This window comes from Amblyraja radiata, chromosome 10 (assembly GCF_010909765.2).
Source record: "Amblyraja radiata isolate CabotCenter1 chromosome 10, sAmbRad1.1.pri, whole genome shotgun sequence".
NCBI classification, from domain to species: Eukaryota; Metazoa; Chordata; class Chondrichthyes; order Rajiformes; family Rajidae; genus Amblyraja; species Amblyraja radiata.
Window position 1 is genome coordinate 53182309 of NC_045965.1, and position 20761 is coordinate 53203069.

Below are 20761 nucleotides of genomic sequence, written 5' to 3' on the forward strand. Positions count from 1 at the left end.
GGGGGGGAGGGGGTGAAGAGCTGGCGGAGAAAAAAGACCAATCAGTGCCAGCCACAAATGCTGCCCGACTCGCTGAGTTACGCCAGCATTTTGTGTCTATTTTTGGTACAAACCAGCTTCGGCAGTTCTTTGTTTTAAATTAGAAGTGGTGTACATTACAGTGATATAAGCCAAAAATATCATAATACATTTCCTGTACCACTTCATATTTTAAACTTTAAAAACGAAGAAAAGGAAAGAGAATTAGATAGGATAGTGAGTGCGTGAGAGAGGGATCAAGAGAGACCCTTAGAAACGTAAAACTCGAAAAAGAGGCAAGGAGAAAGCCAAAGAAAAAGAAAGAGAGAAAAAGAAACATGAAGATGTATAAAGGTAAAAAAAAAAAAAAAAGGAAAAAAAAGAGAAACAAAAGGGATGTACCTACTTTGTATTTTTACTCCCCCCTCACCAGGTCTTGAAACCATTTATTTTCAAAGTTATGTTGCACCCTGTACTTGTAATAAATGGAGACCAGATATTTTGGAAATGGTCTGGTTTACCTGCTAGGAGGAATCTCATATCTTCCAGGTGTAACATTTCAGACATATTTGAAATCCACATATTTATCGTTCGTGTAGGGGCGTTTTTCCAGAATTTAAGTATGAGTTTTTTTCCCATTATTAAACCGTAATTAAGTAAACTCTTTTGGAACAAAGTCAGCTCAAGGTTGACTTCCATTGTTCCAAAAATAATCAATTCTGCGTTCGGTTTCAGATTTATTTTAAATCATTTTGTAAAAATGTCAAAAATTTAATTCCAAAATTTTTGGATTTTGATACAAAAACAAAGGAATGTGCTATAGTTGCTTCTTGGGATAGACATTTATCACAGATGGGGGAGATATTTGGAAAAAGTATACTTTAGTTTTTGAGTAATATAGTCTATGTAAAGTTTTAAATTGGATTAGAATATGTCTTACATTGATTGAGCATTTATGCACATATAGCAAGTGTTTATCCCACCTCTCTTTCAAAATTTTTATATCTACATTTTTTTAACGACAACCTCATGGTCGCTATGTTCTTTATTCTATTTGATTAGTACCATAAATGTCCAGATGCTACATTAGGGTTTTGAAATGAAGTCACCAAATTAGAATCATAGATCTCGTGATCTCCAGTCCAATAACTCCTGCACCAACACTGTGTGAAAAATGTGTTCTCTTCACCTGCAAATGTTCTCTGATATCCACTGTATATTGTGGCAATCCATTGATAAAATCCTTATCTTTTTTGTACGGAGCAGTTTCCCGCTGCACAGTCATGGCCTCCAACACAATCTCTTCGATTTTACCTGTATTAACGGGGAATTATATTCTTAGTACATTCAGTCAAAATGTTATGAGAAATAAGGAGAACAAGCAGCACATCATGATCAAACGTTTACCTCGTTGCTATTTAGAAGTCATTACTGCATGAAAATTAAGCTTTGTCTTTCTTTCATACATCAGAAAATTAAATTCAGAGATACTTCATTGCCAGTGAAGCAATGAAAGATATTGTGAGGATTAAGATACCAAGTTCTGAAGAAGAGTCCCAACCCGAAATGTCACCTATCCATGTTCGCCAGGATCCTGGCCCGCTGAGTTAGCCCAGCATTATGTGCCTCTTTCCTTGGTAAACCAGAATCTGCAGTTTGTTGATTCTACATACTAAGTGTTCAGATTACTACAGAGTTTTGGAAGACTATCACTAGAAAAGCAACAGCCACCCTGCCTCAACTGCCAAATTCATGGCATCCTGGTTTCCACACAGCAGAGCTCCCAACTTGTTGAATCAACCGCTCCCCGCCTTCCCGCATCCCCATCATTCTCCACCTAGTACTCCCACCATTCCCCCAATCTTAGTCACAGTATACAGGACTGATTGACACTGCAGGAATTCATATCTACAGGCCACCAAACAGTAGTCTGGATATAGGGTGCAAGTTGAATCGGGAGTTAAAATTGGCATCTAGTAAAGGTAATGCTACGGTTGTTAGGGTTAGGGTTAGGATTTCAACATGCAGGTAGACTGGGGAAATCAGATTGGTACTGGACACCGAGAAAGGGAGTTTGTGGAGTGCCTCTGGGATGGATTCTTAGAGCAGCTTGTATTGGAACCTACCAGGGAGAAGGCAATTCTGGATTTTGTGTTATGTAATGAACCAGATTTGATAAAGGAACTTGAGGTTAAGGAGTAATTAGGAGGTAGTGACCATAACATGGTCAGGTTTAATCTACAATTTGAGAGGGAGAAGGGTAAATCGGAGGTGTTAGTGTTACAGTTGAATAAAGGGGACAATGGAGCCATGAGGGAGGAGCTGGCCAAAGTTGACTGGAAAGATACCCTAGCAGGGATGACAGTGGAACAACAATGGCAGGTATTTCTGGGAATAATACAGAAGGTGCAGGATCAGTTAATTCTAAAGAGGAAGAGAAATTCCAAGCGGAGTAAGGAGCGACCGTGGCCAACAACGGGCATCAGGGACAGTATAAAAATAAAAGAGAAGTACAACGTAGCAAAGATGAGCGGGAAGCAAGAGAATTGGGTAATGTTTAAAGAGCAACAGAAGATAACTAAAACGACTATACAGGGAAAAAAGATGAGGTACGATGGTAAGCTAGCCAAGAATATAAAGGAGGATAGTAAAAGCTTCTTTAGGTAAGTGAGGAAAAAATTAGTTAAGACCAAAGTTGGACAAAGTTGAAGACTAAAAAAGGTGAATTTATTATGGGGAACAAGGAAATGGCAGATGAGTTGAACAGGTACTTTGGATCAGTCTTCAGAAAGCAGGACACAAACAATCTTCCTGATATAGTCGTGGCCAGAGGATCTGGGGTGACGGAGGAACTGAAGAAAATCCACATTAGGCAAGAAATGGTGCTGGGTAGACTGATGGGACTGAAGGTTGATAAGTCCCCAGGGCCTGATGATCTGCATCCCTGGGTACTTAAGGAAGTGGCTCTAGAAATCGTGGATGCATTGGTGATAATTTTCCAATGTTCTATAAATTCAGGATCAGTTCCTGTGGATTGGAGGGTAGCTAATGTTATCCCACTTTTTAAGAAAGGCGGGAGAGAGAAAACAGGGAATTATAGACCAGCTAGCCGGACATCAGTGGTGGGGAAGGTGCTGGCGTCAATTATAAAAGATGAAATAGCGGCACATTTGGATAGCAGTAACAGGATCGGTCCGAGTCAGCATAAATTTACGAAGGGGAAATCATGCTTGACTAATCTTCTGGAATTTTTTGAGGCTGTCGCTAGGAAAATGGACAAGGGAGAGCCAGTGGATGTAGTGTACCTGGACTTTCAGAAAGCATTTAAGAAGGTCCAACATAGGAGATTTGTGGGCAAAATTAGGACACATGGTATTGGGGGTAGAGTGCTGACATAGATTAAAAAATTGGTTGGCAGACAGGAAACAAAGAGTAGGGATTAACGGGTCCCTTTAAGAATGGCAGGCAGTGACTAGTGGGGTATCGCAAGACTCGGTGCTGGGACCGCAGCTATTTACAATTTAAGCGACTTTGAGTCCTTGAAAAGCGCTATACAAATAAAATGTATTATTATTATTATTACAATATACATCAATGATTTAGATGAAGGGATTCAAAGTAACATTTGCAAATTTGCAGATGACACAAAGCTGGGTGGCAGTGTGAACTGTGAGGAGGATGCTATGAGAATGCAGGGTGGCTTGGACAGGTTGGGGGAGTGGGCAGATGCATGGCAGATGCAGTTTAATGTGGATAAATGTGAGGTTATCCACTTTTGTAGCAAAAACAGGAAGGCAGATTACTATCTAAATGGTGTCAAGTTGGGAAAAGGGGAAGTACAATGGGATCTGGGGGCCTTGTTCTTCAGACAATGAAAGTAAGCATGCAGTTACACCAGGCAGTGAAGAAAGCAAATGGCATGTTGGCCTTTATAACAAGAGGAGTTGTATAGGAGCAAAGAGGTCCTTCTGCAATTCTGCAGGGGCCTATTGAGACCACACCTGGAGTATTGTGTGCAGTTTTGGTCCGCTAATTTGAGGAAATACATTCTTGCTATTGAGGGAGTACAGTGTAAGTTTACAAGGTTAATTCCCGAGATTGCAGGACTGTCATATGCTGAGAGAATGGAGCAGCTGGGCTTGTATACTCTGGAGTTTAGAAGGATGAGAGGGTATCTTATTGAAACATTGAAGATTATTAAGGGTTTGGACACGCTAAAGGCAGGAAACATGTTCTCGGTGTTGGAGGAGTCCAGAACCAGGTTTAAGAATAAGGGGTAAGCCATTTAGAAAGGAGACGAGGAAACACTTTTTCTCACAGAGAGTTGTGAGTCTGTCGAATTCTCTGCCTCAGTGGGCGGTGGAGGTCGGTTCTCTGGATACTTTCAAGAGAGAGATCGATAGGGCTCTTAAAGATAGCGGAGTCAGGGGATATGGGGAGAAGGCAGGAACGGGGTACTGATTGGGGATGATCATCCTGATCACATTGAATAGTGGTGCTGGCTCGAAGGGCTGAATGGCCTACTCCTGCACCTATTGTCTAATCCCAACATCCTTCCCCGTTACAGCTTCTGAAAGGCATACTGTATGATTAAGCAACATTGTCACTTGGACACATTCAGTTTTAAATTAGCAGCTCCATAACTATCTTGTATTCCCAATAGGTTGCACATCATTAGAGCTGAAAGATATCAAAAGAAAGATTATAGACGTATATTGCACAAACATGTGACCGCTTCACCATCAATTCATCCTCAGTCTTATCCTTGCTCTAATAGTTTGAATATCCCTTACACAATGTTGGCCTGTTATTGGTTGAAAATTACCACTTGGAACAAAAGGACAAAGCCATTGAGGTATACAGCACAAACAAAGCCCGTTCAACCCACCTTGACCATACCGACCAAGTTGGAAGACTGGCTAGTCCCATAGCCCTCTAAACCTTTCCTATCCAGAGATCTATCCAAATGCTTTTTTTAAAGTCATAATTGTCTTTGCTTCTACAGCCTCCTCTGGCAGCTCTTTGCAGATACAGTGTAAAAGTTGCTCTGGGTTCCATTCTAAATCTTGCCTCTCACACTTTAAACCCATGGCCTCTAGTTTTAGAATCCTCCACCTTGAGAAAAAGATAGTGAGTGTTCACTTTATCCATGCCCCTTATGAACCTGTACACCTCAATAAGGTCACCTCACAGCCTACTGCACTCCAAATAAACCCAGACTATCCAACCTCTTCCTGTAATTTAAACCCTGGCGACCAGATAGCATCTTGGTGAATCTCTTCCGTGTCCTTTCCAACTGAATAACATCCTTCTTATAGCTGGGCGACCAGAAATGTACATAATACTCTAAGTGTCGTCTCACCAATGACTTGTACAGCTGCATCATGATGCCCCAACTTTTACTCACTACCCTTCTCAATGAAGGCAAGCGCACTAATTGTCTTCTTCACCACACTGTCCACCCGACTCACCACTTTCAGGGAATCATGCACTTGTACTCTCAGATCTCTGTACTGCAACACTATCCAGCGGTCTATTGTTTACTGTGCAAGTCCTGACATTCCAAAGTGCAACACTTTACATTTGTCAGACTTATATTCCACGGGCCATTCCTTGGCCCATTTTCTCACTGATCTGGATTCTTTTGTAAACTCAGATATTCTTCATTACTCCACTTACACAACCAGTTTTGGTGTAATTTAAAAAATGTTTTGTCTGTACAAAATGGTTCACTGCCAATATGTATTCAAATTCCACCGTATTTTAAGATGACATTGGTAAACATACCAGGCTGATAGGCAAGAGATGCCACTAGCTGAATGGGTCACATGTCTTGACATTCTTGCTCGATGATCCAAGTAAGTTCCCTTTTTACGAATGAGACATTTTGGATCCCAGTTCCAGAATAGAAAGAATACATAGTCTTCTCATTTAACATTGGTAACATCACATTACTAGACACAAAATGCTGGAGTAACTCGGTGGGACAGGCAGCATCTCTGGAGAGAAGGAATGAGACGCAGTCTGTCCTATTGAGTTACTCCAGCATTTTGTGTCTATCTTCGGTGTATACCAGTTCCTTCCCACACAAACCTCACGGTACTATTTTCTTTATTTTATTTTCCATATATATATATATTTAGTGCTGGAATTCTCTAGATGCTGCAATTGGGTTTTGAGATCAATTAGCCAAATGAGGATTCCAGATTTCATGATCAGGTCACAGGGAGAATGTATGAACTCTGTACAGACAGCACCTGTAGTCAGGATTAAGTCCGGGTCTCTAGTGCTGTAAGGCAGCAACTCTACCTCTTGCCACTGTGCCACCCTGTGCGGTCATATATAACATTAAAGATGCTTGTCTTTTTAAAAATAAAAGTAGAAGCACTACCTGGGATGCACATTGTAGGTAGTTCAGTCTTGTAGTGGGAATTTGTTGGGTCTCTAAATGCAGTACGTGACACTGCCACTACTGAGCGATGTATATTTGGGGAATGTCGTGTTACTGCCACAATGTCTTCATCAACTTGATCCACATACACCTAAAATACATACAACAACATTTGAAGAGGGATCTTATAACCTTAAAGCAAGTTTCTCTTCAATTCATTCAAGGCACACAAGGTTAGATCAATATTTCTAAATTGAAGTAACAAATGATTGTAATTTTCCACACCTGATTGAAGGACTCAGCTCCAAGCTCTTGATGAAGTAAGTTGATTGCTCGTTTTCCTGCAATGATTCCACACTTTTCATTGAGCTCCCCTGGAGAATCTGGAAGTGCATTAGGATTATATTTTGGATATAGCCTTTCTTCCTCCACCACAGATATCTATTAACATATAAAGGTAGAAAACAGACACACTTCAGTGTGCAGGAAAGCAAAAGTTCATAATTGATAGGAGCAAAATTATGCCATTCGGCTCATCAAATCTACTCTGTCATTCCATCATGGCTGATCTATCTTTCCCTCTTCCCCTCCTGCCTTCTTCCATAATCCCCGATACCCGTACTAATCAAGAATCTATCAATCTCTACCTTAAAAATATCCATTGACTTGGCCACCACAGCCTTCTGTGGCAACGAATTACACAGATTCACCACCCACTGACTAAAGAAATTTCTCAACTCCTTCCTAAAGGAATGTTCTTTTATTCTGAGGCTATGACCTCTAGTCCTAGACTCTCCCACTAGTGAAACATCCTCTCCACATCCACTCGATCCAAGCCTTTCGCTATTCGGTAAGTTTCAGAGGTCCCCCCTCATCCATCTAAAATCTGTCTAAGCTGCACATTATATTTTGAGTGGCCCAATTTAATTTTACAACTTTATAAGGTTAATTGGCTTATCTAGGTTCCGGTTTATTATTAACACATGTACCAAGGTACCAGTGAAAAGCTTTGTTTTGCATGTTATCCAAACAGATCAGATATCATGCATAGATACAATCAAGTCAAACACAAGTACAATAGATAGAGCAAAGGGGAAAATACAGAGTGCAGGATATGGTTCTCAGCATTGCAGCACATCAGTTCCATAGACAAAGTCCAACGTTCTCAATGGGGTAGAGGTGAATCAGATAGTACACTAGCTTATTGAAGGACCATTCAAAAGCCTGATAACAATGCCTCCATAAACTAGTACACTGTCCAATTCACCTCTGCCTTATTGAAGAACTGTAATGAGAAAAGGGATGGTGAAACTGGGATGCCCGAAGTGCAGCAGAAATTGCAAGAGGGGATATAACAGTTTATATTCTCAGTTGGCATTGGGGCCAGGAAGAAAAGGTATGTGGTAAAGAGAGCTGGCTAATCTTGTTGATTCAATGAACTGAGAGATGAAATGAGAGATGGAGTGAGTCATAGAATGGGAAGTATTGGAGCAGGTCCATCAACCCACCAGTCCCATGCCATCTTTGTGCCCATCTACACTAAACATATGGGATTGGAAAGATGGCAGATGAAATGGGAGTTCAAGCCAGGCACTGGATAGAATGTTTGGGTAACTCTGCTTGGTTAGGGGAAAGGAGAAGTCCTAGGATGGTCTCAAACGCAGTTTCTCAGACTTCTGGAGGGTGAGCATGCAGGGTGCATGAAAGCAGATTGCAAAAATACATTTAACAGTGGAAACAGAAGCCTAGTGTTATTTTTATATTCCAGAATAAATATGGATAAGTGAAGTCTTGGCACAAGGGGTACTAAGATTTGAAGAAACTGCAAATGTTGGCTTAAAAAAAGTGTTGGAGTGACTTGGCAGGTCAGGCAGCATCCCAGGAGAACATGGATAGGTGATTATTCGGTTCTGGACCCTTCTTCGATTTGAATATAATTGATATGACCCAATCAATAAACTGATAGAGCCCAAACAAATTTGGCTAAACAAATTGTCTGCTCTGCTGTAAAAATTCAATATTGCATTTTTTATTCTTCAAGAAACAAATGGTTAGATCTGAAACCTTAAAACAGGTAATATATAAAACCAGCACTTTATGGCAAGGCAAATAAAATGTTATTGTGGAGTAAGGATCAGGCAGATAAATGTAAAATTTAGATTAAAAGTAAATGACTAACAAGACCAATTAATGGAAACCAAAGGATGAGAGGGTATCTTATAGTCTATATTACTAAAAGTCTGATCTTGACCACTTCCTGTTGTGCTGTATATTGATTTTAGAAAAAACACTGCCACTTACGGCTGTGATTTTTGGCCATCTTACTCAAGAGTCCCCCTCCACTGCGCAGGACAAGAGGATTTTCCCCATCGATGAAAAATAAAAGAGTTATTTGTGTTTAAAAAAACGTTGAGATTCTCTCTCCTGTCAATCACGCCATGAAGGCCACGCCCCTTCTGGTGGAGGAGGGGGGGGGAGGGACTATAAAACCCAGAGGCGTGGGCGTGGCTCAGTCTCTGCAAGATGGAGGAGGGAGAGGTCATAACTCGCTGTCTTTAGTGGCCTTGCACCCTGCGTGAAATGGTATGAAACTGCACTTGAATTTGGTGGCCTTGCACCCTGCTTGAAGTGGTAAGAAACTGCACTTGAATTTGGTGGCCTTGCACCCCCCCCCCCTCCTGGCCGCCAATACTGGAAATAGTGGAGAGGTGGAATATTGCGTTGGGGGACCAGCTCTCCCGTGTGATGCTGTGACCCAACGGGTCCCACTTAGTCAGTGTCAATCAATCAAGTTTTATTCGTCACTTGCACATAAAGTGCAAGTGAAATGAATTTGCCAGCAGCGGTACATTGAAAAAGAACACACAAAAACACAATAAAAATTTAACATAAACATCCACCACAGCATTCATCATTGTGGTGGAAGGCACAAAATTTGGCCGGTCCTCCTCCATTTTCCCCCGTGGTCGGGACCTCAACCCTCCGCAGTCGCCGCTGCAGGCATCCAGATGAGTAGACAAGGTAAAGTCCAGGTAAGTCCTGTATCGATGCCTCCCCACCGGAGACCGCGGCTTCAGGTTGGTGTAGGCCGCAGGCCGGCAGTCGAAGATCTGAAGTCCCCGCCGCGCTGCAGCCAGAAGCATCGCAGACTGCAGGGTCGGTGGTCAGAGCTCCCCTCCAGCGGTCCCTGGCGAGGGACCCCGCTCCTGATGGTAAGTCCACGTCGCGCACGCGTTTAGAATTTGGCCGCGGGCCAGCGGTTGGAGCTCTTCTCCTCCGGGTCCCCGAGGGGGATCCCAGGCCCAGGACACCGCGCCGGCTGGAGCTCCGCTGACCGCCGCTTCAGGCTGCCGCGGGCCAGCGAACGGAGTGCTTCCCTCCGGTGAGCCCCGGCGAGGGTTCGCCCGCTCCGCGACGAGAGTCCACGCTGCGCCCGCAGCTGAAGCCCCGGGCGCGTTTCCAGGAAAGGCCGCACCGATCCTCGATGTTAGGCCACGGGGAGGCCACATGGGAAAGTCGCCTCTCCGTGGAGGAGGCGACCGAAATGGTTTCCCCCTTACCCCCCTACACCACCCCCACACAAGACACACAGAGAAACACTAAAAACATACATTAAAACACACTAAAAAAACAAAAAATGTAGAAAACCTAACACTGCTGGCAGGGCTGCCGGCTTGCAGCGCCCCCACCAACCCCACCAACTAGTCTAGTAACATATACAATTCTTAAAGGATTGTACAGGCTAGAAGCAGGAAAATGTTCCCGATGTTGGGGGAGTCCAGAACCAGGAGTCACAATTTAAGAAAAAGGGGTAGGCCATTTAGGAATGTAATGAGGAAACATTTTTTCACCCAGAGAGTTGTGGATCTGTGGAATTCTCTCACAGAAGGCAGTGGAGGCCAATTCACAGGATGTTTTCAAGATAGATTTAGCTCTTAGGGTGGGGATCATGACAGAAGCCTCCTCATGGCGATCCCCGGAAACGACGACACGATGCACTCTGTGACACATTGGGCGACCAATTCTGTCAACATGTTGGACAACGACAGAAGCCAACAGCGAGCTACACGTTGTCTGACACACGAGCGAACAAAACTCTTTGGGTTAAAGGAATCAAGGGATATGGGGAAAAAGCAGGAACGGGGTACTGATTGTAGATGATCAGCCATGATCATATTGAATGGACAGCGGTGCTGGCTCGAAGGGCCAAATGGCCTACTCCTGCACCTACTTTTTAAAATGTTTGTTCTATGTTTCTAAAACAAAAATGCAGATGCTGGAAATCTAAAGTTAAAAAATAAAACATTGAAAATACTGAACAGTACTGAACACAGCTGTGAGAAGAGAAAAAAGGAGTTAACTTTTCAGGTCGAACTTCCACCAAAAATGTTAACTCTAATTCTCTTCACACAGATGCAGCCTGACCTGCTTTTAGATTAACCATAGCAATTTGTTTGCCATGAGTGGTTTCAATTAATGGCAGATAGGAATTTTGTTTAAAAAAGCAAATATGTTTAGCATAAAATTGTATCTTTCCAAACAAACCTGATGTGGAACTAAGTGATCAAAACCCATTGTACTTCCTGAGGCACAGCAAGCCATTGAAACAATGGTTGCACAGGGAAGAGCATCGTGAGCAGAACGACGCTGTAAAGACAAACAAGATAATGCATTATCAAAATTAACAGACATTCGGACTCAAATAAATGCTCCAACAATGAAAGCAGCATCCTGGTTTATAAGCAGCTTACTAATGTGTTCTATATTAGAACAGTGTTTGATCCAAAATTCAATTAATAATGCCGAGAAATTTCAATTAGTACGTACTCCTATTCAAGGTTAAGCGTGAAACATGTGGGTATGACTCTCATCATCTGGAAATAGTACATAATTAGACATTTGTTTTTAAACATTAAATACCTCTTTATATTAATCAGCAAGTAAATCAAAAAACAGTTAGTCTAACGGGATCATCTGCCTAATAGTACGTGATCACAGTTAAAAATATATAATACAACTGTTTATAATCCAGGAGCAAGAAAACATAAGGAATTTGTATGTTCTCCAAGTTGGTCGATTAACAATAATGTTAACAAAATGACAATGATATGCTTTACCTGAACCAAGGACTCGTTATCATGAGTAACATCCATAAACAATGCATGAGCAATTTTGGGTAACAGGGGTCTGATAGATAGTTGTGCAAAAGATCCAACAGGCATACCACCATAGCGGTAAACCAGCCTCCCTTCCTCGTGGCTGTCACCTGCGCTCATTGCCTCTGTTATATAAAAGAGAGAAAGTGTGAAATATCATTGCATAGTATAGATTAGATCTATATTGCTGAATGTCTTTGCATTATCCTCAAAAATGTGATTTAGTTGATTTAGGTAAACAAGTTGAGAGAACGTGATGGACAAACTGCTGCAAAGTCACAATATTAATATTAAAATCATCATGGTGTTTGGCACCAAAATAAAGGCAAGTGCATAGTCTATGAATAGAATTCAAATATTTTCAGGATAAATGCATTAGTTCATATTTCATAACTCAATTCTTTTTTCTTTAACTTATATCACTCACACAGCCAATGTAATATAGAACTCAGAATGTAGAAACAAGGGACTGCAGATGCTGGTTTACACAAGAGGGCACAGGAGTCCAAGTCATAGAGGTTGCTTTGGCAAGTAAGGTAAAAGTAAATCCGAAGGGTTTCTACCGCTATATTAATAGCAAAAGGATAACGAGGGATAAAATTGGTCCATTAGAGAGTCAGAGTGGCCAGCTATCTGCAGAGCCAAAAGAGATGGGGGAGATATTGAACAGTTTCTTTTCTTCGGTATTCACCAAGGAGAAGGATATTGAATTATGTGAGGTAAGGGAAACAAGTAGAGTAGCTATGGAAACTATGAGGATCAAAGAAGAGGAAGTACTGACACTTTTGAGAAATATAAAAGTGGATAAGTCTCCAGGTCCGGACAGGATATTCCCTAGGACATTGAGGGAAGTTAGTGTAGAAATAGCAGGGGCTATGGCAGAAATATTTCAAATGTCATTAGAAACGGGAATTGTGCCGGAGGATTGGCATACTGCGCATGTTGTTCCATTGTTTAAAAAGGGGTCTAAGAGTAAACCTAGCAATTATAGACCTATTAGTTTGACGTCAGTGGTGGGCAAATTAATGGAAAGAATACTTAGAGATAATATATATAAGCATCTGGATAAACAGGGTCTGATTAGGAACAGTCAACATGGATTTGTGCCTGGAAGGTCATGTTTAACTAATCTTCTTGAATTTTTTGAAGATGTTACTCGGGAAATTGATGAGGGTAAAGCAGTGGATGTTGTGTATATGGACTTCAGTAAGGCCTTTGACAAGGTTCCTCATGGAAGGTTGGTTAAGAAGGTTCAATGGTTGGGTATTAATGGTGGAATAGCAAGATGGATTCAACAGTGGCTGAATGGGAGATGCCAGAGAGTAATGGTGGATGGTTGTTTGTCAGGTTGGAGGCCAGTGACGAGTGGGGTGCCACAGGGATCTGTGTTGGGTCCACTGTTGTTTGTCATGTACATCAATGATCTGGACGATGGTGTGGTAAATTGGATTAGTAAGTATGCAGATGATACTAAGATAGGTGGGGTTGCGGGTAATGAAGAAGAGTTTCAAAGTCTACAGAGAGATTTATGCCAGTTGGAAGAGTGGGCTGAAAGATGGCAGATGGAGTTTAATGCTGATAAGTGTGAGGTGCTACATCTTGGCAGGACAAATCAAAATAGGACGTACATGGTAAATGGTAGGGAATTGAAGAATGTAGGTGAACAGAGGGATCTGGGAATAACTGTGCACAGTTCCATGAAAGTGGAATCTCATGTAGATAGGGTGGTAAAGAAAGCTTTTGGTGTGCTGTCCTTTATAAATCAGAGCATTGAGTATAGAAGTTGGGATGTAATGTTAAAATTGTACAAGGCATTGGTGAGGCCAATTCTGGAGTATGGTGTACAATTTTGGTCGCCTAATTATAGGAAGGATGTCAACAAAATAGAGAGAGTACAGAGGAGATTTACTAGAATGTTGCCTAGGTTTCAGCAACTAAGTTACAGAGAAAGGTTGAACAAGTTAGGGCTTTATTCTTTGGAGCGCAGAAGGTTAAGGGGGGACTTGATAGAGGTTTTTAAAATGATGAGAGGGATAGACAGAGTTGACGTGGAAAAGCTTTTCCCACTGAGAGTAGGGAAGATTCAAACAAGGGGACATGACTTGAGAATTAAGGGACTGAAGTTTAGGGGTAACATGAGGGGGAACTTCTTTACTCAGAGAGTGGTAGCTGTGTGGAATGAGCTTCCAGTGAAGGTGGTGGAGGCAGGTTCGTTTTTATCATTTAAAAATAAATTGGATAGTTATATGGATGGGAAAGGAATGGAGGGTTATGGTCTGAGCGCAGGTATATGGGACTAGGGGAGATTATGTGTTCGGCACGGACTAGAGGGGTCGAGATGGCCTGTTTCCGTGCTGTAATTGTTATATGGTTATATGGTTATAGGGTATTTTTAAAGCAGAGATTGACAGGTCCTTGAAATGTAAGGATGTCAAAGATTATAGAAAGAAGGCAGCGGAATAGGGTTGAGAAGGAAAAATAGATCAGCCACAATCAAATGGCAGAGCAGACTCAATGGATGGAACGGCCTAATTCTGCTCCTGTGTTGTATGATCTTATGAATACATTTGGTCTTAACTCCTTGTGCAAAACATCATCATTGATAATCTACTAAACTAAACATTTTCATGCAGTTTAATCCAAAGAATTTATTTTAGGAAACAAATGCAGTATTAAACAAAATACAGGTGCTCCTCATTTTACGATGGGGTTACGTCCCGATAAAACATCGTAAAACGAAAATATAAGTCGAAAATGCATTTAATACACCTAACCTACCAACCATTCTCTCTCTTCTGATAAGGCTCGAGAATAGTGGGAGATGGCTCTGGGGCATACAGAGGTTTTCTGGTGCACATCGCAGGGTCTGAAGCCCTCAGCCGGCTTCGAGTGCCGCTCAATACTTGGTTTGGTTGCCTGTGATTTTAACTTCTGCTTGCCATTGACTTTGTTTTGTACTGCCGTGGGGTCTGGGCTGCTGCTGGTCTCGTGCTGCTTGACCTTGCCCTCCCGTTCAGCTGGGGCTTGGGACATTCTGAGGCCCTTCCCATTGACAGACACTAGCTGAGGTGCTCTAGGTTCCGGCTCCGTTCTCTGCTCTTCCTTGCTGTTTGCCTGCCCGGGCGGAAAGTTGTTGGGTTTTGTTGCAGGATCCGGCTGCTAGGATTTGCAGCTATCGTTTACCAGATCCACGGCGGCTTCCTTTAGTCATGTGTTTTGCAGAAGACACTCGCTGTTCAGGGACTCTTTAGTTCGTTCTTTTTTCTTTGCCGACGGGATTTACTGCAGTTCTTGAAGCCGTTGCAACTCCTGTTTTAGGATATCTTACCACATTTCGCTAGCCCGGGAAAAGATCAAAATTCAAAATTCGAAGTATGGTTTCTGCTGAATGCGTATCGCTTTTGCACCATCGTAAAGTCGAAATATCATGTCAAAGCATCGTAAGTCGAGGAGCATCTGTATTCAGAAATACTTAAAGGGTGGGTGTGTAAAGTTGCAACATTATTCTTATCCAGCCTGATTTCATTAACAAGTAACAGTATTAATAATCATTACACGATTCAAACACACCATGCTGGCAATATTAGAGCATCGCAATCAGAAAACCAACATGCTTACCTCGTATTAAGGAGCTTATGCCCAGTTTGTTCACAAAGACATTGTCCATATCTTCACTTCCAGTGAAGAGTTCTGCCACTACATACAAGTTAGGTCGCAATCTTCTAGCACTGTCCAGCATGTACTGCAAGAAAGAAAGCAAGAATCTGGGATAAAATAGAAAGCAAGACAAAGGTAAAATATCCAAAGATGGACATAACTCAGCCGGTCAGTCAGTATCTCTCGTACCGAGATGCTGTCTGGCCTACTGAGTTACTCCAGCATTTTGTGTCTATCTTGAGTATAATTCAGCATCTGCAGTTCTTTTCTACACAATAAAAATTCCAAATTAGGCAAAGAGAGATCAGGATGAAGCAATGCAGTAAAACAAAATAGTCAGCAAAATAGAAAATAAGTGATTATTTTTGCCAAGTTTGATAGTTGTAGGAAAAAAAAGTAAAAACAATAGACAATAGACAATAGGTGCAGGAGTATGCCATTCGGCCCTTCGAGCCAGTACCGCCATTCAGTGTGATCATGGCTGATCATCCACAATCAGTACCCCGTTCCTGCCTTCTCCCCATATCCCCTGACTCTGCTACCTTTAAGAGCCCTATCTAGCTCTCTCTTGAAAGTATCCAGAGAACCGGCCTCCACCGCCCTCTGAGGCAGAGAATTCCACACTCACAACTCTCTGAAGTATTAGAATGAGAAGAAAAGCAAGATTAAACGATTCCACTGATGTGAAAAGGAAAACAGAAGAATTTGTATGTCAGAAATAGAATGATGAATAAAGGAGTCATTTCAGTTACAGGTTCCTTAAAACGTATCCAATACTTTTTTTTTTTTAAGTCATGTACGTTTAGGTACATTAAACAGCCTAATAATTCCCAGATAATTGACAAGGATATTGTCAATATACCTCCTACTGTTAAGAACTCTACTGCCAACTATACATTTAAACAAAATGATTCAGCCAAGATTTTTTTGCAAATCGAAGATTTTGATAAATCTATTCTGCAAAAACAATTTTTTTTAAATGACCAAAGTTAAAGCATGACACCATGGCCAGTGTAATATAATCAGCAAAATTGCGAAATAATGTGTATAATTGCAGTTAAAACTAGCAGCTTTATGAAAAAATGAACTTTGGAATGTTATGTATTCATTTTTAAGTTACCATCAAAGGAACTTTAATTCAGCATTTTAATTTATTAATATTTGTTAAAATATTAATATTTTTAAACAAGTATGTTAGGATTATCCAAAGAGTAATCAATTATATAAAATACAGGCTGGTAATAGATTGCGTTTTGGTCATTAACTCTACCAAAATTAAAATATTTGGATAATAAGATTGAGCTCCACTATCAGTGGTGTGTATTAATAGATACATTTTTGTTCTAATTTTAGCTTCCTTCCTTTTGCAAAACACCAATATGGAATCATACAGTAATTTGGATCTGCTGTCTCTTAATGAGATATGCAAACAGTCCAACTCGGCTACACTATAATTTACGTGAAATGAACATAAACTTCAATATTTACAGTTTTCCTCTCATTCTTCCAAACCAGTAAATTATTAATGCAAATTATAATACAATTGTAACCACAGTACGATAATGTTAAGGACTATTATTTTCCCTGCAAGATAATTAATAAATGGAATAGCATAGTGTCCCATTATTTCAAATGGGACACTGATGCAAGCATTGAATTAATTTGAGTAACGTGAATACATGGCCAAGGATTTATTACAATCCCTGAATGGAAATCACAAATGCACTATTTAATCTGGTCAGGTCAATGAGGTTGCACTGAAAAAACATCTTAAAAGTAGGGCTTAGTAGGTACAAGACCATACAAAACCAGCCAGCCTTGATAATCTAAACCTTGACATACACAATATTCTGCCCTATTTGCATAACTTTGGCTTTGAAAGGTTGAGACACGACTCATTTTAGCGTCAGTTAATTGGTGGATAAATTCTCAATGAGGAAAGAGAATCTGTTTATTTCAGCAACTTTAGTTATATGTAAACTTACATATAACTAAAGTAATAAAACCGATTTATCTGTGTTAATTTAAACAACATACTTGGCTCCTAACGACGCTCAGAAGCAGATCATTCAGAAAATATTCAGACCCCTTCACTTTTTCCACATTTTGTTACGTTACAGCCTTATTCTAAAATTGATTAAATTTCTCTTTATCATCAATCTACACCCAATATCCCTAATAAAAAAGCAAAAACAGGTGTTCAGAAATTTTTGCAAAGTAATTGAAACAAAATAACTGAAATATCACATTTACATAAGTATTCAGACCCTTTTCTCAGTACTTTGTTGAGGCACCATTGGCAGCGATTACAGCCTCATGTCTTCTTGGGTATGACACTACAAGCTTGGCACACCTGTATTTGGGTAATTCTTCTCTGCAGATCCTCTCAAGCTCTGTCAGGTTGGATGGGGAGCGTCGATGCACAGCTATTTTCAGGTCTCTCCAGAGATGTTCGATCGGGTTCAAGTCCGGGCTCTGGCTGGCCCACTCAAGGTCTTTCACAGACTTGTCACAAAGCCACTCCTGCGTTGTCTTGGCTGTGTGCTTAGGGTCGTTGTCCTGTTGGATGGTGAACCTCCGCGCCAGTCTGAGGTCCAGAATGATCTGGAGCAGATTTTCATCAAGAATCTCTCTGTACTTTGCTCCGTTCATATTTCCCTCGATCCTGACTAGTCTCCCTGTTCCTGCAGCTGAAAAACATCTCCACAGCATGGTGCTGCCACCACCATGCTTCACCGTAGGTATGGTATTGGCGAGGGGATGAGCGGTGCCTGGTCTCCTCCAGGCGTGCTGCTTGGCATTCAGGCCTAAGAGTTCAATCTTGGTTTCATCAGACCAGAGAATCTTGTTTCTCATGCCTTTTGTCAAACTCCAAGCGGGCTGTCATGTGCCTTTTGCTGAGGAGTGGCATCTGTCTGGCCAGTCTACCACAATGGCCTGATTGGTGGAGTGCTGCAGATAGTTGTCCTTCTGGAAGATGGTGCTCTGTTGGAGTGACCATCAGGTTCTTGGTCACCTCCCTGACCAAGGCCCTTCTCCCCCAATTGCTCCGTTTGGCCGGGCGGCCAGCTCTATGAAGGGTCCTGATTGTTCCAAAGTTTTTCCATTTAAGGTTGACAGAGGTCACTGTGCTCTTCGGGACCTGCAATGCTGCAGACATTGTTTTATACTCTTCCACAGATCTGTATTTTGACACAATCCTGTCTCGGAGGTCTACGGACAATTCCTTCATCTTCATGGCTTGGTTTTTGCTATGACATGCACTGTCAACTGTGGGACCTTATATAGACAGGTGTGTGCCTTTCCAAATCATGTCCAATCAATTTAATTTACCACTGGTGGACTCCAATCAAGTTGTAGAAACATCTCAAGGATAATCAATGGATGAACCTGAGGTCAATTTTGAGAGTCATAGCAAAGAGTCTGAATACTTATGTAAATGTGATATTTCAGTTATTTATTTTTAATAAAATAAATGCAGGGAGTGCAGTTGCGATATTTGTTTTGTGCGGAGTTTCACACAATGTGATTCCATGGGTTTCCCTTCAGTGCCCTAGTTTTCTCCCACATCTCACAGATGTACTGGTTGGAAGGTTAACCGGCTACTGTAAATCACCAACGGTGTAGGTGGATAGATGGAGAATCAGCACTTCAGGACAGTGAGTGGGTGTGAAGTGTGGAAATCATGGTGGATGCTCCAACCTGCAAAAGAATGAGGGAAGATAGAGCCAGTATGTCCACACTGCCAACCAGAAGCATTATTAAATGTGATCTATAGTGCCTTGCATAATGTTTGGGACAAAGACCCATCATTTATTTATTTGCCTCTGCACTCCACAATTTGAGATATGTAATAGAAAAAAAAAAATCACATGTGATTAAAAGTTAAATGTAATTGTGGACTACAGAGGCCAATAAGTACATGATGGTTCTTTGTCCCAAACATTATGGAGAGCACTGTATTATGCTTGCAAATATATTTTGGAACACCTTTGGAACAAAAATTCCAACAGACAAGAGAAAGCTTTATTTGTACCTCAGCCACACGTATCGGTGTTGAATGGCAGTTGTCTAACCGCACCCCATGGAAGACCTTGGCGGTTATTTCTGTATACTTCTGCATGTGAGCCCAAAGGTAAGGGCAGTCTTCTGGCTTCTTTCCATATCGCAGTTTAACACTGTCACCCCAGCAAATTAATTCTCTTCTTATGTAAACACTAGAACCTATGACAACAAAATCCAAACTCTTTGTAAATACATAACGAGGAACTCTAACAGCAAACAGAGTAATTTAATGTAAAAGGATTTGAGATTTTGAATCAATAGCCTCATGGTTCAAAACACTCACCTTATATTGGATTATATCACATTCATATATCTTGAGTTTTTCATTATGGTAAATTTGCAGAATTTATTGGTCAATTGCACAATAGAGCACCAAGAGATATTTTAAAGAATCTATTTCACTGATTTTTATCAAGAAGATTTCGTTAAAAAAAATTAGATTGCAAAGTTTAGCTAACTTCCCATACCGATCTACTTTTGGCTACAGTTCAAAAACAAAACATGATTGCCCTTGGCATCATCAAGCACTGCCTCTACACCTTTGGCGGGGAAAGAACTACACATTTGGCTCTTAGATTCCCTTAGAATTTGACAAATATCGAGCTCCAATATGCAACACTCGTCATGGAAGTGTAAAGGAAAAAAAAAAATCTGAAAGACTGGAAACTTGTAGTCTAGGATCAACATATGGCTTCCGAAGCAGTTACTCTATTTAAAGCATTAGATCGAATAATGCAAGATCGTAGACACAATAATCAATTAACGGAAGGAGTCACATAAAGCTGGCTGAAGATTTTCAAATGGTACCAGTAGTTCCACAAGTTACTATGGCAGATTAATTGAAAACCTCTATTAAATCATATATTTGACTTGAAAACCAATACATTGCGTTTGAGAGACGATCCGCCCGCAAGACAGGGTGCCTCAAATGAGGAAATAAAAGATGAAGATTCAACAGGAATGATATTGATGAAGGACTTGGGCCAAATTGCTCCATCACTTCATGATCTGATTAAATCAGTTTTCCAAAATGTCACACATTACTTGTATTACCTCTAGTTGTGAGAAACAACTTTAGCACCAGAAACTGATGCAATGCAGCCCATGAATAAAGATTTTTGAAAAGACAAAGTGCTAGAGTAACTCAACGGGTCAGGCAGCGTCTATGAAGAACATGGATGTTTCGGGTCAAGACTCTTGCAGACTAATTTGGGGGGGGGGGGGGGGGGGGGGGAGTGAAGTAAACAGTAATATAATACTGTAACACTATATTCTGCACTCGGTACTCGGTTGATTAATACTTTATCACAGTGAAATTCTTAGTTTTGCATACCATATACAAAGTACGCAGAGTTGCCACGTGTAGGGCGTCGACATAGTTACAAAGTTTTCCTTCTGCACTACCTGCTGTACTTATTTACAGCTTGATTGTACTTGTGTATAGTATAAGACTGAATAGGATACAAGCAAAGGT

The 20761-nt window shown here is 41.1% G+C and overlaps 1 protein-coding gene across 3 annotated transcripts in view; it reads right to left on the reverse strand.

The window, feature by feature from the left end:
* agl (amylo-alpha-1, 6-glucosidase, 4-alpha-glucanotransferase) overlaps positions 1-20761 on the reverse strand; it is an 88903-nt gene that overhangs the window by 43966 nt on the left and 24176 nt on the right. For all 3 annotated transcript variants that reach the window (XM_033028868.1, XM_033028870.1, XM_033028869.1), the window contains exons 12-18: positions 19259-19446; positions 15184-15307; positions 11527-11690; positions 10955-11056; positions 6695-6850; positions 6410-6560; positions 1208-1332 (exon numbers count right to left, since the gene is read on the reverse strand). In XM_033028868.1, the coding sequence (XP_032884759.1) occupies positions 1208-1332; positions 6410-6560; positions 6695-6850; positions 10955-11056; positions 11527-11690; positions 15184-15307; positions 19259-19446 (1010 nt within the window). The remainder of the gene's footprint in view (positions 1-1207; positions 1333-6409; positions 6561-6694; positions 6851-10954; positions 11057-11526; positions 11691-15183; positions 15308-19258; positions 19447-20761) is intronic.